Source organism: Falco punctatus (genome assembly GCF_963210335.1).
Source record: "Falco punctatus genome assembly, chromosome: Z".
NCBI lineage: Eukaryota > Metazoa > Chordata > Aves > Falconiformes > Falconidae > Falco > Falco punctatus.
The window spans coordinates 67,792,769-67,818,901 of NC_137586.1; the positions used below are offsets into that span (position 1 = coordinate 67,792,769).

Consider the following 26,133-nt stretch of genomic DNA (forward strand, 5'->3'; position numbering starts at 1 on the left):
GGATTTTCACTTGCAACTTGCAAGTGGCTTAAGCAACTGAAGTTAGCAGACTATAAATCTGTGGGGTAGGGATTTAATTGTGCCTTTTAGCTAGTATTAAATAGCTCAACTTTTGAAATCTTGTTGAAAAAATAATGATTTTTTGAAAACTACATTCTGTTTCATTTAAATGATGTCTACCAGAAATAAATACTCTTCTGTTGCTGTCTGTGACTGTTATCATTATGAAACAATCTTTTTGTTTATGAAATGTTTATGAAACATTTTTTCTGTGTCATTATTTGCATTCCACTGAATGAGCAGTCTCATTAAAATCACCAGGACTACTTGGAATCTGCTTAGAAGGAGTAAGGGTAGGGGGACTATAAATAAGGTAAGGGTACTTTTAGTATGCTGGTTTAGTATTTGCTATTTTCGTACTTATATATGAACATTCACTATTACGTCTGATCCTGTGAGGGAAGTCAGATTATTTGGGTGACACAGTGCTTCACAATGGGAATCAGGGCTGCAGAGCCTACTTCTTTAATCAAAGGCATCAGTGAGTGTACAAAAGGCTTTAATTTATTCCATTCTAACACAAACAGATACGATCATGTAAAGGACCAGCATTCATACATTTGCGCCTGAGTGGAGGTGGAAGCAGGTGAGTGCTTTGTAGGGCCAGGCCAATGGAGAAAAGACACATTGGCCTCTGCCAATGATAGAACAGGAAAACTTCCTATGCCAAAATTCCAAATCGGGGTTAATGAAATGCAAGCATCATCTTCATGAACATTTTAACTAATGTTCAAAGTTGCAGTTAGCTCAGACTTGATATATGTGTTTTCCAGATAGAATGGGATCAAACAAAACAGTCCATTGAAACATGCATAAATTGTTTTAAAATGTTTTAAGATTATGAACTAGAGAAGCAAAGGAGAAGCTCAAATCAATATTGCTATCACTAGCTAAAAAAATCAATAGAGCTGCAGCACCTGTAATGCTTGTGGTGCAAATATTTATCTAAGACACGTTTAAATATTTATCGAAAGAGTATCAGTCGATATTTCTTCAGTCAAGCTCCTTTTGTTTTCCCACTGAAGTGAATCAAATCTGTATTCTTTTCTGGTGTGGATGGATACAGAGAGAGTGCAGTTGTGATCTTATAGGAAGTATTAAAAACATCATGAAAATTGCATGGGAAAGGGTTCAAAGTATAATATTTTTCTTTTTTTTTTAAATGCCTTTCTGTTTGTATGAATCACAGAAGCTGGCAAATAATAACTGTAGAGTTCTTACCTCAACAAATTCTAGCACATACTAGTGTAAGTTCAGTAACAGTATGGACTTCTTTTTCTCTAAATAATGTGGTGGGATTGAATGACACCTTGCCACATGCAGAAGTTCATTTTAAGCCAGGGGGAACACTTTAGTGGTCTCAGGTTGTGACAGAAATATCTATATTTTCTTGAACCACAGACCTGACTCCTCCCAAGGCTGACTGTCCTTCATAATTTTTAAAGCACTGCAGGTAAACTGAATATTAGGCAGTATACTGCAGTTACCTTATGTTATCTTCATGTGGACAGGAGTCCCATAACACTTTCCACACAAAATTTGGGAGCTTGCTTTGGGAAAAAAATATCTCCATTTTCATCCTGTTATTTTATAGTGCTGTAATCCATTGTCTTCCTAGCCTGTGTTTCAGAGATGCTGTGTTCTATATATAACTGTAGATTAGTAACCATGGAGCTTTTCCATAAAAGGATTTATATAATTCTACATCTTCCTTGTGGAACTTTGCATGAAGGATTTGCAAGAGAAAAGTCAGCATCATTGTGCCTGTTTATTAGCATGGAAACAGAGGCAGACACGGGAGCAGTGCCTTCCTGCAGCTAGTCAGCCTCATGCCCCAATATAGCTTTGGTCTGCTTTCTTACTCAAAACTCCCATGTCTTAACTCATCTGATAAAGCTTTGGGTGTTCTTTGTCTTCAGCACACCTTTGCATCTTAAAAGTCATATTTAATGACCTTCGCTTTCATTGTGGCCTCTTCCCAGCCACAAGACATAAATTTTATTAATACTTCCTTTAAATTGTCCATTGTTTCAGGAGCAGCTGTAAGTATCCAATGCAATACGCAAGGACATCTGTTGTGGTTCTTTCCTCAGAGCTGACACAACTTCTGATACTGACAAGTACAGACAAACTGTTAAATAACCAGTGTCTTCAGTGGATAACTTTCTAGCTTAAAGTCTAGCAGAATTAAGGAAATGAAGGAAAACAACAGGATGATGTGCGTAGCTCTTATTTTGTTCTCTGAATTTTCAAGTTTCTAAGTGGCAGGAGATGCACAGTGGAGTCTTTGGAATTGAGGGAATGCCAGTAAGACAATGCCCAAGCACGGGAGGTTAGTAGAGAAAAAGCTGTCTTTACCTACACAGAAGTCATATGGGAGCACGTTATTCATTTCCATGAGACTGACTGCTTTGTAGGAACAATATCTAAGAAAGCAGAGGTTGCAGCATATCTCCTTCCAGATAAATATGGATTGTAAACAAGGGAAATACAGTGGAAGGCATAAGGAATTAACATATTTTTTTAAAATGAATCAATTTTAGGCAAGAGACTGACAGATGGTACTTCAGCTAAGGTAGCATGTACCTGTACTTTCATCCTTCCTTAAGCTACAGTGGGATCACTGGTAGCCATAAGCAAAGAAGCCACATGACCAAGGGAAAGACAGGCAAAGTAAATTCATAGTGTCACATACTGTTTTAACGTGCATAATCCTGGGCAGGGATGCAGAGAGGGGAGAGAGAGAAGAAGGACTGATAGACCTTAAGGAACAATTCATTGATCTCTTTTCCCTATTTTAAACGTTAGCTTTCTAAAGCAAACTTATTCCATAGGGAGAAACTTTCTGTGTGTTGACAGACATCCTACAAAGGAAAAAGATGATCTAGTGTCATCTGTAGAGTGGCTAATTTCATGAGACTAAGAAATGTTCTTTGCCTTTTCTGGTAAGGGATTTTATTTAAAACCACAATGTCAAGCAGTGTGGCATTGTGTAATTGCCCAACAAAAACTACCAGATATAGGCACTCTATATTTACCACTAGGCTTCAGAATCAGTACAATACAATGTATGACACTGGTCTTTTTAATTTTTTTTAATTTTTGTCCCCCATGTAAAACTGCCCTAATAGGGATTATACTTGTGCACTGTCAGCTGCTTATTTGGAACTGGGGGTAGAGTTATCAGGATCATTGCAATGCTAAAGTCATTCTCAAACCACAGCAGAACAGCCTCTGCAACATCCTCTTACTTCATTATCCTTCTCTTGGCTTTCACTTCTGTTGTTTCAGGTTTTGTGCTGTATTTTCAAGGTTGTGCTAAGTGTGTTTGTGATGGGAGTTCTCTTACACTTTGCATTTAGCTATGATTGTGACAGAGTCCATGTCAAAAACCACAAAGTAACATCAATGAATTCAATAACGGGATTCTAAAGATTTACACCAATATGGGTTTAATCACATTACTCAAAAAATCTAGCATGTAGCCTTGCCACAGGCATCCACTTGAGAAACTATTTGGGTTTTTGCCTTTAAGTGGAAAGAAAGTTAAGCTAATTCAAACCTGTCCATTTCAGATCTTGAGGTTATTTCAAAGGAAGGCCACCATCTTCCTGTCCATGTTAATCAACTTTATCTCCTTGAACAGTTGTTTATTCAGTCAAGTCTAGAATGAGTATGTGGCACACCTGGAACAAGAAACCAAGCCCTGACGCCATTGGTGGGATTTCTACCTACATTAAGAAATATAGCTCAGAGATGATACGGGCTACTGGGACTCCCAGTACAAGTCAAAGGACACTTTGGGACCAGTGAGGTATATGAGAGAACAGCACCAGATCTAACTGCCAAACAGAGAGTGGTTTAACCGCCACAGCAAATATTCCTAGGAAGATTTTTGATACTGGGTGTTTTTATGCTACAAGCTTACATACAGAGGTGTCATTAGTTGAAAGGAGAAACAAATCTTTCTGAGGTACAAAGTCAGAAGGATCTTGTGGTGTTAAGGCATTTTTGAGATCTTCCAGGATGTTTCTTCTGCTAGGAGTTATCTCTGTCTTGGAGCAGGAGGCCTTTGTCCACAAAGGATGGCCTCTTGTAGGGGAGAAAAGTGTTGCCACATTCAAAGTTGGGAGAGATTCCTCAAAAACAACAGGCACAGGGCCCGGGGAGTGATTCCCCCACTAGCAGCATGCTCCCAGAGCTTGCCTGCTGCAGTCTGCAGCCTCCTCCCCTTCGAGAGCCAGGGTGACCCTCACTTCTCAAAAAGGGTGTGAGTGCCCATCATGAGTGAGAACACCCACCTCATAAGGAGACTGGCTGTAAGTTACGGTGTTTGAAGTCTGTCATGTCTCACATGAAGAAGAAACTCCTAGAACTGAAGAGATTTTTCTGTCCAGAGCCAAAAATATCCAAACCATTTACCTCTAGCTATATAATTAATAACAGATCAAGGCTGAATGCGCCCTATGTTGTTAAAACAAATATAAAATCTGCTGACCAAACATGTTGGTTTCAGTCTTGTAGCCTGGGCAGCAACAAAGAATTGCAGAGTCATTTCCTCTCTCCTCTCCAGTAAGTGAACAAGCAGAGAAATGGGCAAGAGAAAAACTCATTACAAGCAATGTGGTTCAGCTTTACAGGGTAGGAAAATTATCTACCACAGTAGTTCAGACACCTTCAGTTTTAGAAAGTCAAGATTTAAAGAGGACTGACTAGATGCCTCTGTAAAGCTGTCAAGGATGAGGAAGAATGAAATACATACTCTTACCTAAATGGGGAAGGTTCAAGTGTACTAGGTAGGCAGCAATAAAGAAGCACAAGCACCACCGCCAGGCACTTCACTAGAGACAATTCATAAAGCCAAGATTTATTTTAATAAAATCTGGAGAAGGAAGAACTTTCCTCAGGCACAAAAACTACCAGAACAAAAATCAGTCAGGGACAGAAAATGGCAACACACTGATAACATTCCCCACTTCATTCTCAATTGTATCATAAACCCATTTCCTATTGCAGCGACATTCTGGCCCACATTTGTTTGAATTGCATTTGGGGCAAGGATAGAAGCAACCCAGGCAGTTCTTTTCCAGGCAATCACACAAATCCATGTTATTACAAAGCAGCCTGCCATGTTTGTCATACTTCTTTGTAACTCTGCAGAAAAGAAGAAAAAATTATTCTCAGTGAATGCTTCAACATGTTCAAAGACTCAACCAAAAAAATGTGGCAAACATCTGTCCTGGAACAAATACTTCCTCTTTAACAACTTCACAGCATGATGAAATACCAGCATTATCTTAATTGTAACAACCACTGTTATTAAAAGTGAAAGTGTACCAAAGAAGTAAATCAAAATTCACGTAAGTCACACAGAAAAAGACCGTTTCCCCAGCACAGTTTTCATATGTAATAAGAAATCTCTCTGTGAAATATTGATGCTTTTATTCATTTCACTTATATTCAGTAAACAGCATACCGGCCAGTTTTAAAGTAAAACACATAATAAATTAGCACATCTTACTTGGGCTTATTTAAAAAACCTTGTTTCATCTGTGACATGCACGCTTTCTTTTTCTGCTCTCTAGTTTCAGGATTGAAGTCAGCTACCTGAGGTCCTGGATTCTGAAAGGCTAAGGATTTTAATTGTTTCTCAACTTGTTGCTATAAATAAACAACAGAAAGTTTATAATTAGTACAATTGGAACAAATATTTATTAACTGCCACATGTCCTCACTGGCTGTCAAATTGCGTTCAAATTAATATTCTTTAGAACTTAAAACAACACAGTCAGGAAAATGAAGCAAAACTCAACCTAAATTAAGATTACATTGTTTAAAATGTTTTCCTGTCTAACTGTTAATTCAGTATTTCTTTGACTGACTGTGCATCCTGACAGGAGAGGGAATAACCATCACTCTAAATATGTTACCCTGGTACAGTGGCATGGAGTTTGAAAGTTGTCTGCTGGAAGGCAGGTTCATGTATGTTTTTGTCTTCAATTTTATCCATAAGGTAAAAATAAGTGCTATGATTATAAGCATCTCAACTGGATTCACCCTTACCTTCACTGCTCCCTCAGATGCCTAGAAACCATCTTTGTCTAAACAATCTGGGGGCAAGAGAAACGTCTGGAGATGCAACTAATATGAGGAGAAAGCATTTGCACAAGTGAGGAGTATGAAAAAAGTGCAGACAAAATTAAAGAAGTTAAACTGAGCACAGTTTTTGAGAAATAGGAGGAAGCCTTTTCTTGCCTATTTTGTGGGATTCATGTTTGCAATTAACTAGAACTGCTGAATGTTTTGGAGGTTAAAACATCAGCTCTTGTGATTTGCCATTCCACATAGCCCGTGCATGTCAGCAGTCATGTCTAAAGTCAACGCAAACAAACATGGGTGTTGTGTCAAACAATTTCTCTTTGGACAATCACTATGGACATTGAACGTACATTTGTCACGCATTATGCAAAGGCAAAAACATACATACAGATTTATCTTTTCTCCTCTTAGATAAATGGAGGTGACTTGCCACCCCTCAACTTCCCCGGAGGGTGTCATTCCTTTCAGAGTCCACAGTAATTTTTCACAAACAAGTGAGTGCTTGCTTTGCTTCTCATGGGGCAAGCAGTGGCAGTTCAGCCCAACCTGCTGATACAGTGATTTAGAAATACCTGTGCACCTGAGTGCACTTGTTTACAAGGTGGTTGATGCTATGCATCTTCAATTGCATCCTCCTGAAAGCTTCCAGGGCAATCTCATGCACCTACATGAGGAGCATATTCAGGCATTTCTGCTTTTGAGTCTGGGCTAGGTTTTCAGTGCAGAAAATATGCTTCAGCATCATCATTGTTCATTATCATAAATTATGCAATTTCAAGTTGGAAACAAATAATAATCTATGAAAATAGTCCTCCCTGTAAGAGTACTGCCCTATTTTCCTACTTACTATTTCATTTGAGCTCAGAACTACTCTTAGCCCCTTAAATGACTGCACTGCAAACTGGACTCATTTCACTGTTGTTATTACTGATGTTACCCTATTGACTCCAGCTTTTTACTTTGTAACTATGGAAGAAATCGAAGGCAATAGTAAATATCTTGATAATAACATAGTGCCAGAGTAGTCATACCAGTTGTCTCTGTGTTATCAAACTCTCCTTATCAAGAGAGACATTTTCTTCTGCAGATTTTTCCTGGGCAGAATTGCCTTTCTTGCAGTTTTCTTCCATGATGTCATTCATTTGACCACCCTTCTGAAATACATACATACATACATGCATGTTAGACACGTGCAGAAGTGTGACATCAACAGACAGAATTCTAAGTGAAGGTTTTAAGGTCAGCAGGTGATATTCATACTAGGCTTTTATATATTCTTAACCAACAGCAAATGCAGAACAAAATGTGGCTCAGTATCAACCTCGATTTTAAAACTGTATTAAAGTAATATAACATCAACCAAAGGCTGTATCATCAAAGCCATTCTAGAATTCATTAGGCAAACTTCGGAAAACCTCTAGCGTTTAAATATCACAGAAATGGAAAGAAATGCTGTGAACTCTGAACCCGTTCCTGACACCACGGCAATGCCACCTTTGAGGCAAAGGTGAGAAGCGGTGCTCTCACGGAACACGCAGCAGCAGCCAGCGATGCGCACGGGAATGAAGGGAACAGCACGCAGGAGCAGGCATTCCGCTTACCAGCGGGGGACACTGTTGTCCCAGCTGCTCTTCTTTTTGCGAGGCTCCAAAAAAGAGCAGCCGGGGTGGGGTGGGCGTGGAGCAGGAAGGGTCTCGGCGTGTTCCGTGCCTGTATTCACAGACCCTCGAAGCGTGTGTCAGAGCTGTGGCCACGGTAACTAGCCCGTTCCCTGCGGATTCACAGTTTTCTTCCCGAAAACTTCAACCAATGGACTAAAAGTAAACTGCTTAGCATTTAAATCTCAGTCCTTAGCTTTGCAAAAGGTTTTGTGTATAAATAGAATGTTTAACTTTTAGATTTAACAGCTAAAAAGTGCATTTCTGTCTCTGCTAACAATGCACCCACCGAGGGCTGTGGGATCTGTGAGTCTGTCCCACAAATCCCACCCATCACCTCTGCCCCATCACACAGAAATGGTGGTGGCAACTGTTCAGGATGGATATTAGCTCCCTCTTCTCACCCACCTTGTGAAGCTGTTTAGTTAAAAAATTTTATGCAATATATGCAGTTCCAGTGCCTCAGTGTGGTGGTTTTTACCCTGGCTCAATCCCAGGTGCCCACAAAAGCCGCTCTATCACTCCGCTCCTCAACCAGACAAGAGAGAGAAAATATAATGTAATGAAAGGCTCATGGGTTGAGATGAGGACAGGGACATCCTCCTTCCTCACCAACCTTGGTGTCTGCAGAGCCATTGCTCTTACACAGTCTCTCTCCTCTTCCGCTGGTGCAGTTTGACTTTTTTCCCCCGTCTTAATATGTTACCCCAGAGGCACCATCAGCGTCACTGATGGACTCAGCCTTGGCCAGCAGTGGGTCTGTCTTGGAGCCAGCTGGCATTGGCTCCATTGGACATGGGGGAAGCTTCTGGCATCTTCTCACAGAAGCCACCCCTATAGACCCCCTGCCCCGCTGCACCCCCAAAAAAAAAAAACCTTCCCATACAAACCCACTACCTCAGGCCTTAACTCCAAACACCACCGGAAATATTTAAGCTTTTCCAGAGTTTCTCCAGCCTTTCCCCATTGCCTCTGAAAGGTAGTGTAGTGGTCTCTGCCAGGTTGCCCTGTACTTTAGGGCTGTTGCCCATACCCTGTCCCAGAGAGGATGTTCATTTCACCACCGCCAAAGGGCCAGCACCTCCCTGAGAGAAGCAGAAAAGCAGTCCAGGCCTTCAGCTCCCTCTGTTGCAGCTCTTCCCTGCAGAGCAACAGTCAGTGGGAACAGCAATGAGAAGGAGGAGACCTTGTAGCAAGTAACAGGAGAGGACACTTTTTTTGAGAGGTGAAAAGAACAGCTTTCAGCCAGTTTTGGAGAGGGTTTCCCCTTCCCCTCTTCAGTCACCTGAAGAATGACTGAGATTGTGACACTGTTCACAATGGGATGCCTTACAACAACAGTTTGTCATGGTTTAACCCCAGCCAGAAACCAAGTACCACACAGCCCACTTGGTCACACACACACATCGGAATGTAAAACACAAGGGTTGAGATAATTACAATTTAGTAATTAAAATAAAATTGGAGGAAAAAACCAAAACAAACCCAGCAACAACAACAATAATAATAACAACAACAATAATTATAATGCAAAGGAGGGAGGAGAAGAATAAAATCCAAAAGGAAAAGGAGGAAAAAACAAGTGATGCACAAGCCAACTGCTCACCACCTGCTGACCAATGCCCAGCCAGACCCCAAGCAGCAATCAACAGAGCCTGGCCACTCCCACCCCCCCAGTTTATATACCAAGCACGATGTCCTACAGTATGGAATATCCCTTTGACTAGTTTGGGTCAGCTGTCCTGGCTGTGTCTCCTCCCAGTTTTTTGTGCCACTCTAGCCCTCTCACTGGCAGGGCCTGCAAAACCGAAAAGTCCTTGATTTAGTATAAATATTACCTAACAACAACTAAAACCACCAGTGTGTTATCAACATTATTCTCACACCAAATACACAGCAGTGCACCAGCTACTAAAGAAGAAAAAAACCCTCTATTCCAGCAGAAATGAGGACACAGTTTTAGTCCTGGGTCTTGAGCATCTTTTTAGGGTTAGAAAAGGAAAGCTATTACCAGGCAATTAATATTTGCTGTATGGGGGATCCTGCTAGGTGCCCACAAATAAAATAAGAATGAAGGCCACTGCTCCAAAGAAAGTGAGTATTGCTCTTCATTTGCACTCACGTTGGAGTCCTGATGAGGATTTGCTTAATACACCTTCTCTCCTGTCCAACCATGCGTCCAGCATTGTTAAAGCACTTTAAGAGTATGCATGACCATCATCTGTGTGTGTTTTATTACAGTGTGCAGGGTTCAGAAGCAGAACAGCTATCAGCAGCTACTGCTGTAAGCGTATGCATGACCATCATCTGTGTGTGTTTTATTACAGTGTGCAGGGTTCAGAAGCAGAACAGCTATCAGCAGCTACTGCTGTAAGCATGCAGAATTCCTGCATGTGCTCTGGTCATGTAAATACTTGATTCCTTTGGAAACTAGGTCCTAGCAGTTATCTGGAGCCAAATACCCAAAATCAGAAGCCACTTTTTAAATACTGGCAGAAAAGGACCAAGCATCTTGTTCCAAACACGTGTTTCAAAGGCCCTTCCACCTCAGTGAAAAATATCCTGTGTAGAAAATGTAGCACATTTCTGTCTCAATATATATTGTAAAGATAAAGTGTTACATTTTAATCTCCAGGAAAGATGCTCAAAAATGAGGCAGAATGTGACAAGGAAACTGCAAGATTCGGACATCGGTGAGACTCACAGGACTGATTATCCTCCATAGCATGTTCTGAAGGAGGATAGGAGAATGAGGGAGGGTGTGAGACTCAGACATCTGCTGCAAGTCTGCAGAACCTAATGATCCAGAGGAAAGCATTCTTGATCCTGAAGCAGAGTTTTTTTCATCTACTGTTTTTGGTCTGTAGTTACAATCCAGGGGCAATATATTGAACGCTAGTCTCTTCCATAAAAATTTCAACTCTGCAAACAACCATCAATTGCACTCTTCCTCCACCAAAACTTGTATTCTCCCACACCTTTTGAATACATTAAGTACTTCCTGAAGGAGATCATCCACATCTCAACATCCCACTGTGGCTGTAGCTGGTGTGAAATGTGGTGACTGGCATTCCAGATACTTCAGGCTGCTTGATCTCAGCAGCCTAAAGCCAGTATCTCTGCAGGGCTTGCCAGAGTGAATCCATGTTGTTTTCAAGTTGTATTTGTTCATACCATTGGACACTTTCTGGCAGAGACCAGTAAGCATGTTCATCACCTCCACTAGGGCAAGACAAGATGCTGTCCCTATGGCTTTAATCCCCCAATGTCCACATGGATTAGGCTGATCCATTGCAATAGTACCATCTTTCTCAGCCTAGTTTGGCAGAGATGTCTGTGAGCTCAGAAACCAGCAGTCAGGTTTGTGGCACATTCAGGTATGCATCTTGAAATCTCTGTAGGACATCAGGTTGCCAGCCAAATTGAGAATGAAAAATTAATCTTCCCCAGGATCAACTATGGACTGAGCTGTAAAAATGTGGAAAGGCCACTTACCAACTGGTCCATGCTTTCTCTCATAGCCCCAAATGTGCATATGCATTCAGAAGATGGCCTTGAAGCCAGTCAGGAAACACAGACCAGACAAAGAAGCAGGTCTTGTATGTTGTAACTCAGCTGGTTTCCCAGAAAACTGATAAACATGATGACAGAGCAATGGCCCATTCTGTGACGGGCGTCTGGAGCAGTAAATCTTGCCCTCTCGCAGTAAAACAAACCCGCATGAGTTTTCCCTCCCAAACCCAGAGCCTTTCTGCCATATCTGGAAGTGAGTGATCCCTTAGCTGAAATCGAAGATATAATTATAAAACCATGAGCATCTTCTGGTTGCTATGCAATTGGCGGAAGAGATCTGACAGACTTACCTTTTGAAAACCTGGAGCTCTGAAGCGCGTATATTCAGTTCAGAGCAGGCAGCAGGAGAAAAAGCAGGTTCTCCAGAATTTTAAATTGTTCTTACCCCAGGAAGGGGCTGGCACAGCATAGGTTTACTGCTGCACAATTCCTCTGATAGTGGAAGTATGACGTCAGCCTCAGTGTGACTGAAACAGAAGACAAATAACCAAAATAGCACTCCCCAGAGAAGCAGGCTGAAGACAGTGCCAGGTAACTGTCTTAAAGGACCTCACACTTTCTGCCTCATTAATTATGGCTTTTTAAATAGTACTTAGTACAATGAGTAGAAATAGAGAAATTATATAAACTGGGATCAAAGTCCTCATTTATTACTTGCATCTGTGGTATGTTCACAGAGCAAATGTATTTCTTAGAGCTTTTTTTCTTAAAAGGTAAGTAAACAAAAAAGTGTAATAACTACTGCATTTTACAAGAACGGATGTTATTATTTTAGGGTATGGATGTAGTAAAGGAATATTTTACTGCTTTAGACAGAACATTCTGGATTCTGTTCACCATCTCCAACAGTCAAAAGTAATCCAATAAATAGCTAAGTAATCCCCAACAGCTAAAGTGGCAATGCAACCTCATGGTTCAGCTTGCTTCCTTTCAAGATTGTTGCACTACTGGAGACAACTCAGACTCCTCCCGATACCTCCATTTCCAGCATGCTGCAATCACTTAAGGCTCTTATTACTGTTCCCTAAAACACAGCTAAATCCTAATAAACATCCAGAACTGTCAAGTCTTACAAATTCTCCTGTCATGCTTAGACTAACAGTCCAATGTGTCTTATCTTCACCAGCTGTATCCACCCATTCTCTGAGGTATTTCACAACACTGAGGGCAAGTAAATTTAGTGTTTACCATACTATTTTCTTCGCCTCCAAACAATTTTAAAATCAAAAACTGATGTAGCGTTCTAGCAACGGAGCTTAGCTAGGTGATTTAAATGCTGCTACACATTCCTTCATTTTGTTTCAAAGACTGTTTTTCCTGTCATGAAAAATAAAACAGAAATCCCTCAAGGGGAAGAATATTAATCACAATCTCCAAGGTACTCATACAACAGCAAGCCACAAACAAAAACCTACAGCTGGTTTTATTCTCCTATATTTTTCCCAGTGTTCTTCTCATTTCTCCATATTTTACATAATGGAGAAACCAAGAATTATTAACTCTATAAATACACCTTATGCTTGGTATCTCCTTCTGTTCCATTTTTGCTAATACTTATACATGTGTATCTGTACTTCTAAATTGTTTGTGCATGAGTTGTGATATTTGTTTATCATGGCATACATGATGATGTACAGCCTGCAGTCTACTCAGAATTGGTTTTACTGGGTGAGTGTTAGGCTATGAGTAAGTGAGGATGTACATGTAGATTAAAATCTTAGGTGGCATTTAGAGAGATTGATTCTGGTGGTGAAACTCCTAATGGTCTCTACAGGGACAAGTTTCCCCACCATGAGCCAGTGACTGCAAATACACCTCGGGAGATACAATACTATGAAACTAATGCCCCTACCGGGGGTGGGGGGTGGGGGTGGGGAGAAAAGCAGAGAACAGATCCATTGAACGTCTTTTAAGCTTCCTGGCCCTTATCCAACGCCAAGCAGATTGTTCCTTGTGCGCCCTCAGTGTGCTCAAGCAGCGTCCCGCAGCCAGCACAAACGGGGCAGCTCAAGAGGAAAAAAAATGCACTTTTTCTGTGTTAAACATTAACCTGTAATGTTCTTATCCTATTAGGAAACAGTTTCTTGCGGCTCTATGATTCCACTGTTCAAAGGTTGAGAGGGAGGTCTTGCTGGTGTTCCTCTCATTTTATCATTAACGTCCCCCACCCCTACCCCCACCCCCATTTATTTCTAAACTGCCGGGTTTACCAGGTGTTTCTGCCTCTTGTTTTCTCCTTTCTGGATGTTCAGTCGGCAGCAGTTGGGGGGTTGGTTGGGGGGGTGGGAATGACAGGGAGAAAGCACATGAAGGGCAGGGAACCCGTTTCGGTGGCCGAGGCGCCAGGCAGGGGCTGTGACAGGCGCGTGTGAGGCCGCACAGCCGCCCCGCCGCTGCCCCGGAGCACCCCCGCCGGTGCCGGGCGCCGCGCCCCGCACGCAGGCAGGGCAGAGGCGGCAGCCGCCGCGTCCTCCAGCCCAGCGCTTCGTTACCTGAGCCCGAGGCCGCAGACGTGCCGTTACCGGTTCCCTGAGCCCACCTCCCCCTCGCGGCAGGACCGTGCCCGCCGCCAGCGCGGCCTCCCGCCCCGTGCCGGCCGGCGGGCGGAGCGGGGCCGGGCGGCAGCCCTGTGCGGGCCGGCGGGCTCCGCCGGCTGCGGCGTCGTGCCCCCGCCCGTCGGCCGAGCTGGCGGCGCCTCCGGGAGAGCCGCTTCGGGAAGGGCAGACGTGCCAGGCGAGCAGCGCGGGGAGAGGAGGGGGGAAGCACCGAGTGGAACGGCAGTGCGAGCGGCAGGGCCAGCGAGGCGGTGCGGGACGCGGGGCGGGGGAGCCAGAGCAGAGATTCCTCTGCAGCTTCTGGAGGGGAACGCGGTGCAGCAGGTGGATGTCCCCGAAGGAGCTGTGGCCTGTGGGAGGGGGCCCGCGCTGGGCAGGGAAACAGCGTGAGGAGAGAGGAGCGGCAGAGAGGGGCGGTTAGGGACTGACCTCAGCCGCCATCCCTCCTTCTGCGGGGCTGCTCAAGGGAAGGAGGTGGAAGAGTTGGGAGTGAGGACAAGCCTGGGAAAGAGCTGGGAGGGGGGGTGGGGAGAGGTAGGTTCTCGCTATCCAACTACTTTAATTGGCAATAAATCAAGTTAATGTCCCCAAGCCAAGTCCATTTTGCCCATGATGGTAACTGGTAAGCAATCTCACTGTCTTCATCTCAACACACCAGCTTTTTCACCTCATTTTCCCACCACGTCCTGTTGAGGAACGGCAAAGCATCAGGATGGGCGTCCCGCAGCCAGCCAAAGTCAGCCCACCATCCCTGCTTGCCTCAGAGAGCATCCCATCACAGAGGATGACAGACAACAGCCCCCAAAAGACCAAAGCCCATTGTCCCCTTGCCACGGGGAAGATTTTGACCATTGAAAGAACCACCAACAAAGGTAGCAGCAACAGTGGTTTTATTGAAGTAAAATACTGTAAAAGTGAAACTTAACAGATAGTGAGTGAGTACACAGAGGATACAGTAATGATTCAAAACTACCCATACAAAATCTTACTGCGCTGTAATACAAGGTTATGTATAACGTTGGTCTGCAGTTGTTAAGGGGTCTCTCAGCCTCAAGGAGTAACCCTGAGAAGTGTCCCATCTCAAGGGGAGATCACCACCATGCAGCCAACTGCTTAGCAGGTGGCTCACTTAGGCTGTCATGTTTATGCTACAAAGTAGTTGGCTCAGAGTCAAATTCCATGTTACAGGAAAGGTAAGCATAAGACTCCTTTGTACTCACAACTTCCTTTGTTCCTTGACAAATGAGTCTTGGAAGAACCACCTGCTATTCTTGTGTTAATCACATGGTCAGTGTTCCAGTTTCCAAGTTCATATGCATCAGTGCTCACTATGTCACCCTGTCCTTGCATGGGCTTTCAGAGAACAGACTGCAACTAGAGAAGTTCTTGGCCCAGTTACAGCCTAGGCCTTTACTGCCTTTGGAGTCTGAACCAAAGGTCAAGGTAGGCCTTTACTGCCTTTGGAGTCTGAACCAAAGGTCAAGGAGTCGGGTCCATCCATCACAGCTGGCTCCAGTGGAGCCCCTGCACCTCTGGGCCAGGGGATGCAGAGATGACAGCTCTTTTTTCCTCTGTGAGTCATTGCACAACAGGAATGTAGCAAGGCCACATGTCTGTTCATTTAAGGTACTTTAGCCCCAGTGCCTTTTTCCCTACCACATGCTCACCCTTCTGGGACTTAAAACAATGCTGAAAGAAGCAGGCTGCTCCATCCACTTCATCTGTGTGTGCCATCAGTGCACTGAGGTGGCATGGCGCTCACACCTTGACCACCCAGGCCTCATAGCCAGCTGCTTTCTCCTCACCTGCCTGGAAGGCTCCTTGGGGTGCCAGGGAGGAAAAGGGGGCATGGGTGGGGTGGGGCACCTGTGCCAGGAGGTGCAGAGGAGCAGCTGGCTAGTGCTCTGGGACCTTGCCTTGAACAGCTCTGAGTTCTCTCTTTCTCATGAGAACAACATGGCTCACAGTGATGGAGAAACTGCAGGGAGAGTGCAGGGCAGTGGGGGGACAAGCAGTGACACAGGATTTCTTGGTCCAGCCCTGAAATTTGGAGTAAAGCTGGAAGCTGTGGGCTGTGGGGCAGCTGGTGATGGTGGCTGTAGAAGTGGGACTGTATTGATCAGCACTGGGCTTAGGCAGCAGGGGCTGCTGCTGGGCCAGGAGCTGCTCCATGCACTAACAGCGATGTCCAGCCAGCTCAGAAAGGGACAAAACCAGCCCATCACACACCAAAATTGCAGCAAGTCAAGGTAACACATGGCACCACTGCTCAGACGTATTTAAGAAAGAGCAGTAGGTGGGCAGGAAAAAAGTAAGGCAAACAAACTGCAGGAGACACGTGGAAGAAGGGACAGCTGGAGATACATACATGGGAGAAGGTGCTTGATGACAGAGGAAGGATGCCTCCAAGGTGACTGTGGCCTGTGGGCAGCTCATGCCAGGGCAGGGGCACTGATAAGGAGCTGCGGGTGACCAGCACAGGGACAGGGACACACCTGAGAGGCTACTGGCCCTGTTCTAGATGAACAACAGGGGATCCAAAAGAATACAATATAATCCTTCAAAATACCTCAGGTTGAGTTTCTCTGAGGAAATGTTCCTCTTTGGACCCCTGGCCCTCTCATGGCTTTTCATCATCCTTTAATAACTATACTGGACTAAACTTCCTGTAACATTTTACCCCTTCCAACCTTGGGTAAGCCCTCCACCTCTTCCTGAGGTCCTAATTCTCCCTCACTCCTTCCACTGCCCAATCTCTTCCCCATCCTTGCCAGCTCCCTGAGTCTCCTGGCCTGTCACACATGCATGCTGTAAAGGCAGAACAAGTGTGACTTTTTGACTTCCTCACTCTCAAGGCAGAGAGCTGGACTTGAGGCAAAAAAAATGGTCTTTTCCCATGATACCTCCCTTTTCTCCCTTTAGGGCCTACTAAATGCATCCTGTCTATCAATGACACATCTCGTCTCGCTGGAAATTGCCCCATACACACACATCTTCACAACGACACGTCCCATAACACCTACACAGTCTGTGTCAGTACTGTCAAAGCTCATTTCCTGAGGTCCTCATACTCATTTTCAATGAACTTCCTTTCACCCTGTTGTGGTTTAACCCCGGCTGGTAATTAAGTACCACGCAGCCACTTGTTCACTCCCCCCGCACCCTGAGGGATGGGGAGGAGAGTTGGAAAGGAATGTAAAACTCGAGGGTTGAGATAAGAACAATTTAATAATTGAAATAGAATAAAAATGAAAGAATAGTATCAATGATGACAGTAACAGTTATAATGAAAAGGGAGAGGGAAAGAATAAAATCCAGAGGGAAAGGAAGAAAGACACATGTGGTACACAATGCAACTGCTCACCAGCTGCCAACCGATGCCCAGCCAGTCCCTGAGCAATGATCCCCCCACCCTGGCCAACCCCCCAGGTATATATACCAGGCATGCCGTCCCATGGTATGGAATAGTGCTTTGGCTAGTTCGGGTTGGCTGACCTGGTGGTGTCCTCTCCCCGTTCCTTGTGCCCCTCCAGCCTTTTCACTAACAAAGCCTGAGGAACTGAAAAGTCTTGGATCAAAGCCGAAACACAGCACCATGTTAGCTGCTAAAAAGATAATTAACTCCATCCCAGCTGAAACCAGGACATACCCCAACTCCCTTTGCAATACAGCAGCTTTCCTAGCTCACCCTGAATTCCTCCTGTGCACCTCTTCTTCCCTTGCTGCATCTCCCAGTTGCCACTCTTCAAATATCTGTGGTCAACAGCAGCAAGAACTGCCATTGTACAGCCGTCACATGTTAGGTGCCACCAGGTGCAAATGTGTGGACTCTGTAAGCAACAGCAGCTCAGATCTGCTCCTGCTCAGGCAGCTTGCTTAGCAATTCCCTTCACCATGTACCTCTGCCATGAAAACTGTGCTGCTATTCTGCAATACAGAATGTCAGCCAAAAGGCACACATTAGTCAGGAGCCATTATTTGAAACTAACTTCTTCTTTAAAATTGTTTTAGTAATTGTTTACATATTGGCATTTCAAACTGTGTTGTTCCGTAGAAAGTAGAAAAAGACAACAAAAGAATAATAAGGAAGAGGGGTTAGAAAGGAAGAGTGGTTACTCATGGTTGGAAGGAAATGGTTTGGACATACTGGACTTAGGGGTAAAATGCTGTTGTGGGAAGTTTAGTCCATAAATCCTGCAAAAATTACTTTCTTGAGCTTTGCTTAGCCCATCTGGTGAGTCACACAGAGCCAGTGACTAACTAGTGGGACTCACAGAAAATGCTGAAGCAAAACCTCTCTAACTCATCACAGCCTTGATGACCTCCTCTGCTTTCTGAATCAACTTGATGAAGACTGCACACAATTTTCTTTGGCACTACCTTTAAATTAATCAAATGCTGAAGAGGTCAAATGATTCCAGCACAAACCTACTGCACCAGTTGGTAATTCCCATACAATGAAGGCATCCTTAGGTAGTCTCAAAATAGTTACGATTTTTCTTTGTAGCTGCAGGGAGCAGAGAAGATTCATTGCTGCCAACACAACAATTTTGTTTAGAGCGTGCCAGTGAAAAATTATTTGTATTAAGAAGTCTGGGGTTTATTCCTTATCTTTTCATAGTTCAGTACTTTAACTTCTTGGGTTTCCTGCATTCCCACATAACATTGTTTTCTATGTTAATCTGAGCACCAGTACAGTAATTTTGCCATAATACTGTTAACCCACAAATAAGTAAATTGCATGGACTGAGTATCCCATACATTTTCAACCACAAGACAGTACAGTTTGCTAATACTAATGGACTGAGTTCTGTCTGTCTGTCAATGCCAAAATGCTGCATAAGCATGATTAACCCTAGGTCTACATTAGCAAGCAGCTCAGTGCAGTAAGAATGGAAGCGCTTGGTGATATTCCAGAGGGGTTAGTTTAGTTGTATTCTAGGGCTATGGCAAAATGACTGTCAGATGGCAGTATCTATCAGCTGCACACCACGAGCTCATCATCTCAGATAAATCTCATCCAAAAAGAATCCAGTTCACACACTCCAAGACTGTCCTTGGGGGCTGAAACATGCTAAACAGAGACAACTGGGAGGGTATCTTCAAAAGCACATTCCTAATCAAACACAAATGTGAATGTAGGCATACTAAGTGCAGATCTGCTAAAGAAAAATAAAATTTGAATGACAAGACATTGATTTATTGCAATTAAAATCTAAGGTTTCTTTGGTCCTTTCCTCCCTACAGCTCTGAAGCCATTCTCAAGTTTATGTTTCATGGCGCTGTTCTAAAATATTGTCCTCTTTGCAATTTACAAGCATAGAAGTGGAGAGAGACAGATTAAATGGCTTGCCCAAGATCACAGTACAAATCATAAGCAAAACAGAATATAAAACATTTCCAGCTTCCTGATGTGTTTTTGCCACAAACTTGTACCATACCTTTCATTCAGATATTCAAAAAACCCCAAAGGATTTAGGACTGTATCTATATGTTAGATTATTATTAGCAATGCATCGATCCCTGCTAACAACTCATTCAGTAGGAAATTAATTTAGATACAATATGAAAATATATCTCTCATTTCCTTTGCTGAATCTTTTCTTTGTGAATTATTTTAGTCAAACTTTCCTGTTGGGAAGACAACACAGGACTCATAAAAATGTGCTTTACCTTTAATTACACCTTAAAATGAATACCAAAATGCTAATAAACATACTCTGAAATACACTGGAAATAGTTTTCCAAGTCAATCATCTACATTTTTCTGTAACCAGCTGGCAACTTTGATTAGCAGTTCTCTCCTTTCCAAATTTTCAGATTTTGTAAACTCCAGTAGTAGAGTAGTAGCCACTCTCTCATCCTCTTCCAGTGTAGCATTATAAAAAACCTGCAACTGAAGAAATAAACACATGAGCCTAGTTCACATAATTTCACTTGCAGCAAGCAACTGTGTGCCTGACACGTGCTTCAGACAGAAGTGCACATGAGAAGGGGGAGACAGCAGAGACTAAAGAGGGAATGGGGAAAGCTTACTGATTTACACTAAGGTGGGAAAGCTCCTTGCACATCAGGAATGCGCCCTTTTGCCATCCCTCTAAAAATCCTTTCAAATGCAGCCAACTTCACTAGTACGGGTGGTACCACACAGTGTCTAGGACTAACTGGGTAGCAGAGTCCTCCTCTTGTGCTGCCTTTTCTACAATCACAGAAAAAGAAATTTTTCCTATCAGTCTAATGAGTGGAAGAGAAGAGAGGACTGAAGAATAGCAAAGAAATATAAGGGGGGAGTAGAAAACTAACAATAAAAGAAATGAGACAGATGTCAGCATGACAACCAGCAATGTAACATGCCAGCAGCCCAACTTTTGATGCGTATTCTGTAGACATCACAGGGGATCTCTACAGATTTTAAGGAGGAAAATGAGACAACTTTGACAATATTTATTGGGACTGAGTTCCAAACCTGAAGGTTAGTTTAAAGGCCGGCACTGCACTATTGCTTTTGCCATCCCAGGGAGTTAACTTGTTCCTAAAGAACAAAAGTTGAAAAACCTTCCATGAATGAAGGTTTTCATGAATGTTGAAAAGAGATTTTTTTGATTTTAGGAGATAACTCTCTGAATTGCTGTCCTCATTAAGCATCCCTACTCAGTTACTTGCTGTGTGCATGCATCAATCAACAGCAAAAAGAAGAAGCAAAATTTTTCTTGTAATAACAGATACCAGCAGTTTTGGGGCTGGCATAGAAATGTGGATCACATGCAGACAGCGCAAAAGCTGAGCTGTTGAGAAAGGAAAATAATATTTTGGGAAAGAATCTGGGGAGCCTTGGACTAGGAGCAAAAGAACAAGAAAAGAGTATGAAATGAAAAGTGATAGTTAATGATTTGTCACAGGCACTAATGTGGATTAATGTGAGGAATAAAATAAGTCAGCCTACAGCCACCTCCCACAGTTTTCCACCTTTCAGCAGGTTTCCCAAAACCCATCCTTTTTTTCCAGATGTACAGCAGCCCAATTAGAAAGTATTGTTCATGGGCTCATCTGGGCTGCCCTGCAGTCAAAAGGAAAGAATTGTGTCACACGTGCAGGCAACCTCTTACACTGCAACCACACAGAGCAGGATGATGTCCGTACCTGCACAAAAGCGCACTTTAACGCCATGCTTAACAACCAACTGCACACACAGACTGCAGGGCTGTGGGTGAATGGTCATATGAGGAAGTCTCATTTTTCTGAATGTCTCAACATAGCAACATTATACAATACATTCTATGGTTTCTTTAAAAAACAGTATTTACAAACAGGCAATAAAGTTAAAACTAACTGCTTCTCTGATTTACCTCTTGGATCTGTACATCTGTATTGACAAATCTGCCCATGACTTTTAATACATCATGTAATAATTCCTTCCCGTACCTGTAAAATTGAGATAAAGGTCCTTCAAACAGCATGTTAGCAAATATACTAGATTTCATCACATTTGAAAATACTCCCACTGTTTAGTTGTTTACCATGCTGAAAATACCAACTAAACTGAAGTTTGCAATTGTGCAATCTTTTTCCCCTTTTAATGAAATGTTATTAACATTCAATTTAGGCATTTGAGCAAGATGAAGCACACTCATTACCCTTTATTTTCACTTCCCAGTAAGAACTGGCATTTCTACTTTGGCAATATGAATTCTTTGCTTAAAATGGATAATCTCTGTGATCCCATACCAAACTGGGCTAGAAAGGCTAACTAATAACAATTCTAACAACTGGTGGTTTCTGTTGATATCTTGAGGATGGCGTATAAGTTAATGTCCACACTATTCTTTTAGTTTGAAAATAATCACTTTCCCAGCAAGCTTCTCACCAGTATGGAACACAGAAAAGCTCTGTAAGGGAACAAGCTGGTTTGACACGAATCTGCTACAACTTGCCTTTTCTAGTGTTAGAATCAAGATACACATTTGAATGCTCCCAGATGGCTGGTCTTGGGTGTGCTGCCACTAATGGCTCCCAATGGACTCCTTTACCACCTGCCACACAGCAGGAGTGTACTGTCACAGCCCTGCTGCTTTTCACCATTGCCAAGAAGAGACAAAGTCTCTGAACAGACATCAACATTCTTTCTTTGCTTGAGACAGGTAACCCAAGCTCATCTGCAGTTTACCTGCATCAGTGCAGGAGAGGTTTAGGACTTAAGTCAGGAAATAATACTGTGGTGGTATTACAGCATCTGTAAACCTGTTTGCTCCAATCCCCCACCTTTCCATACTCCCTTTGGAAAAGAGGTTACAAACTTACTCTGGCATTTTACAGCCATGCTTGTGAAATGCTAGTGGATAAGCCCATTTCTAGAGTCAGATTTTCCAGGAAATTTAACACTTAAAAGCAATTAAACAGTCATGAACAGACTAATTTTTAAAGCATTGTGTGTCTGACATGAGCTTTTCTTTGACATTAAGCCCTGATCATAGTTGAATCCTCTGAAAACTCTGCTCTGCATACTTAAGGAACTGCATCAATCGTTACAAAAAAGCCATCTCTGGAAGGAAAACCTGCACCTGCACTTTACAGCTCAAACATGAAGAAGCCAAAGAGCCACAGAAATAAAGGGAAGCCAAAGCTGGTTGCTTACCATACCTTTCACTTAAAAGTGGCCAATTTTCCGTAACAAATTCCCAGGCTATATGGTACCCAATATCCTTAGTCACCACATATAAGATGACAATTGAAGTACAATTGGAAGAAAATAATGTACCACTGAGTCCATAGTGCAAGTATCTGTAAGAAAAGAAGGTAATAATTGAACCTATCACTTGCTGTTTCAGTGATGATCTGGAAATATCACGCAGTTCGGGAAAATTCCTGTTTCAACAAATACCAGAACGTGGAACGTTATACCAAAGTTGGTGTCACTCTGTGCTGTGTATTAAGCTCGGGTTTTGTCCTTACATTGGTGAAATCCCCTGTTCTTGCACACTAACTCTCCACTTCTCAGTAAAACGAGGGTGTAGCACACCAGGTGGCTATATGTGCTTTTCTTATCTATGTTACAGAAAGACAACCACTCCTACCAGACAACGCAGTGGAATGGAAAACTGCTCCTCAGTTTCTGGAGACTCACTTTGTTGTGACACAAATGGAGCCTAGAGAGCAAGCCAGCGGTAAGATACTCTGTTATGCAAAGTGGACTTGTTTATAGGGTCCCCTATAGCAAGACCCAATAACAAGGGGCCTTGGATGCTTTCATGAGGGCTAAGGCAGGATTTCAGAAGTATGTTAGGAACTACCAGCCAATAATGTCAGCGGCAGTGAGTGTCTGAATGTCTTGAAAAAGTAACTATTCTCTTTGTTGCCTCAATCTATCACCTCGCATGCTCCTACTTCCAAAGAGCGCTGTAGAGCACTGTTGAAGAGTTACCTTCTTATAGCGTGTTGCAGGAAGCTGGTTTATGGGTAGAGTAGATGAGTTTGGTTTCTCCCATTTGCAAGCCATGCTTAACAGAATGATCAAATATACTCAGGGCCAGGAAAAGCCCAGCTCAACGGTCCTTACCCCAAAGGACTTTCAGGGTGGCATTTAGAAAAATAGATTGGCTCATCAACTAACTACTAAGGCTTGTCAAGGACCAGCGCTACCCTGTGCTGATGACAAAGTCAGTAAAGAACCATAAGTTAGGTGGAAAATCAGCATAGCTGATTGGACACCCCTTCACAACCCATCTTGCCTTCTTAGGCATATCTGTTCTGTCTTCTCAAATGACTGCCATCACAAGAGCAGGTGGCTGGCAGGAGAAAACTCTCTGCTACTTTCAGAACTTTAGACCAAATTCAGAGTTTATGCCAAATCTTGGAAGATCATTCTTTAGGCCATCACTGACAAATTTCTGTCCCTTGATAAATCCTTTAAGTAATGTGGGCATGACAGATTAGAGAAATCAACGAGCAACATCATTTTCCTGATGAAGTGAAAAGATTTTATACAGATGCCAGTGGAAGGTAATAAATACAGTATACCAAACTCTGTTCAGGAAGTGTTTGGACAACCCTCTTAGATATATGGCTTAACTTTTAGGTTGTCCCACACTGAGTCAGGAGTTAGACTTGATGATCTTCATGGATCCCTTCCAACTCAGGATATTGTAATGATTCTATGATTTTATGAAGCTGGAAATTTTTTAAAAAATATTTCAGTGTGAGCCTGCACTTCAAGTGCTGATCAGCTTGCTAGTAAGTCTATTTTTATTTTTGCCCTTAGCCTGGGTGATTTGGCTTCCACACAGAGCCTAAAAAGACTATGACACTTTAGTTTGGAAACACAATAAGCAGGGGAGAAGGAGTATGGAGAAATTATATAAAGTAATAAATAGTAAGGATAAATGTCAAAGTAAATATGATAATTACTGTTTCTGAGAGTGCAGAAGGTAAGGGCAGCCAATGGGTTCCAATTTTAAAAAAAAAATTACAAAACAGGTTTAAAAAAAACAAAAGGAAGTCTTTTTACATACAATAATGTTATGGGATATGTTGCCATAGTCTGCTATAAAGCCTGAAGTATTTTGGTTCAAAAATGTCACTAGATACATCAACAGAAGACAGGCTCAGTGTTATGCATGACACACTAGTTACTAGCTCAGGAAATCCCTTTCTCAGTGATCACCAGCATCTGGAATGTTGTACCTGCAGAAGGATCATTTGTGTTTGCCCTGTTTATCATACTTTCTCTGTAAGAAAACTCTTAAGATTCTTCCAGTGGTACATAAGACACATGCTTCTGAGGTAGGTAAACCTTCATCAGGTTTACACAGTACAGTATTTATGTTCTTATGATTTACTTCTATATACACAAAGATATTCTTTATCAAGGTCACCTGTAAAGTAACCATGACTCTTTGGCACAGCTCATGGCAGACAGCAGGATGTCTTTATCTTCCTTTGTGGAGTTGGTATGGTTATACATTTCCCATGCAAAATTCCATTCTTTGTCACTTCCCACTGCAACACCATAGCAGCAGACTGTTCTTTTAATTAGAAAGGGAATTCTGCAAAGCAAAATATGATTAAAAGGTACTGTATTGTTGTAAAGTCAAAACAGGCAGTTAACGCATAACTGAAAACAAATGTTTCTTTACAGTTAAAAGTTTCACAAGAAAAAATATAATAGCAATCTAAATAACACTAGGAAATCTGATTTCTTTATTCTTGATTAAAACATTTAAAAAGCATGCAGCTTAAAGGTAAACCGAAAATGTTTTTCAGAACAGTTGGACCAAGCTATTTTGTGTACATACAGTGTCAATGCCACCCCTTCACTTCACAGCCTAGGACATGGATCTCACCATTTAAAAGTGTATAGCTGCATATAAGCATCATCCCAGAAAGGATTTTTCAAAGTTTCTTCGGTGAAGGCATCCAGTAGGAAGAGCCATGTGCAGTACAAATGGAAACAGAAGGGACATTTATCCACGCAACAGGCAGCCTCTACTACTTGCAACCCAGGGGAGAGCCGTCAACATGGCAATGAATTGCACAACAGACACTAAATGCAAACATTACCAGTGCAATACTGCATGTGTAAAGGCTAAACAGAAAATTTCTGCTGTGGTAATGATGTGTCCCTGACATTAAGACGTTGTCAGTGCTTTCCAGTGATAGCAATGTATTCTACTATGCAGGCTATCTGAGAACAGTTTAAATTGATGGCATTTTGGACTAATTCTTTGTAGAAGAATGGGTCCCATTGATAGAAATTAAATGTTCAATTTCTCAATGTTAATCTGTTAATCTTATTAGTATTACATAAAACCAAGACTGTAAGTAAAGGTGTAAAAATTATCTTCCATTACATCAGGAGATAGACTTGGAAAAGCAGACAAGTTTCTGATCACAAAAGCCATTCTTCAGGCCCAAAACCAGAAACAGCAAATTCAAATTTAGATATAACTTGAGAAAAATTCCTCTGAGCTTCAGTAGACCATCCCAGAGAAAACTGGGATTGATACCAGCAGAAAGAGAGACATTATTAGTCAGAAAAAAAGGCTATGTGACAGCAATCTTCAAAGCAAAATGTAGAGGCAAATTATAAACTCTGGAAATTAAGAAGGACTAGTGGGAATGAGGGAGAGGGTTGGGTGTTCTGCATGACAGACATCACTCATTGAGAAGTGAAAATGTAAGATGAAGGCAGGGAT

The 26,133-nt window shown here is 42.5% G+C and overlaps 2 protein-coding genes across 7 annotated transcripts in view; both read right to left on the reverse strand.

The window, feature by feature from the left end:
• Positions 1 to 266: 266 nt before the first annotated feature.
• On the reverse strand, positions 267 to 14,479 carry ARL14EPL (ARF like GTPase 14 effector protein like). Of its 3 annotated transcripts, XM_080372425.1 has the most exons (5): positions 13,883 to 14,479; positions 11,681 to 11,857; positions 7,191 to 7,313; positions 5,582 to 5,721; positions 267 to 5,214 (listed from the first exon to the last, which is right to left on the reverse strand). In XM_080372425.1, exons 3-5 carry the CDS (start codon positions 7,299 to 7,301, stop codon positions 4,992 to 4,994), a joined length of 474 nt encoding a protein of 157 aa, XP_080228551.1. In that variant the 5' UTR covers positions 7,302 to 7,313; positions 11,681 to 11,857; positions 13,883 to 14,479; the 3' UTR covers positions 267 to 4,991. The 3 variants fall into 3 exon arrangements, 2 of the variants coding, with proteins under 2 accessions (XP_080228551.1, XP_080228550.1); XM_080372424.1 differs by lacking the exons at positions 11,681 to 11,857; positions 13,883 to 14,479 and having other exon boundaries at positions 7,191 to 8,777; XR_013924929.1 differs by lacking the exon at positions 5,582 to 5,721 and having other exon boundaries at positions 5,116 to 5,214; positions 11,681 to 14,479.
• A 918-nt stretch (positions 14,480 to 15,397) lies between these two features.
• The window catches only part of LVRN (laeverin), a 50,865-nt gene continuing 40,129 nt past the window's right edge, over positions 15,398 to 26,133 (reverse strand). For 2 of the 4 annotated variants that reach the window (XM_080372423.1, XM_080372421.1), the window contains 4 exons: positions 24,814 to 24,984; positions 22,583 to 22,723; positions 21,292 to 21,367; positions 15,398 to 19,841 (listed from right to left, as the gene is read on the reverse strand). In XM_080372423.1, coding sequence (XP_080228549.1) covers positions 19,695 to 19,841; positions 21,292 to 21,367; positions 22,583 to 22,723; positions 24,814 to 24,984 — 535 coding nt within the window. In that variant the 3' untranslated portion in view covers positions 15,398 to 19,694. The other 2 variants (XR_013924928.1, XM_080372422.1) reach the window with 2 other exon arrangements.

Coding starts and splice junctions, on each gene's coding strand:
- ARL14EPL (XM_080372424.1), bottom strand. CDS start 7,340: ATGCATGTATGTATGTATGTATTTCAGAAGGGTGGTCAAATGAATGAC. Junction 5,722..7,190: donor TGATAACACAGAGACAACTG/GTATGACTACTC, acceptor GTTTATTTATAG/CAACAAGTTGAGAAACAATT. Junction 5,215..5,581: donor GGTTTTTTAAATAAGCCCAA/GTAAGATGTGCT, acceptor TCTTTTCTGCAG/AGTTACAAAGAAGTATGACA.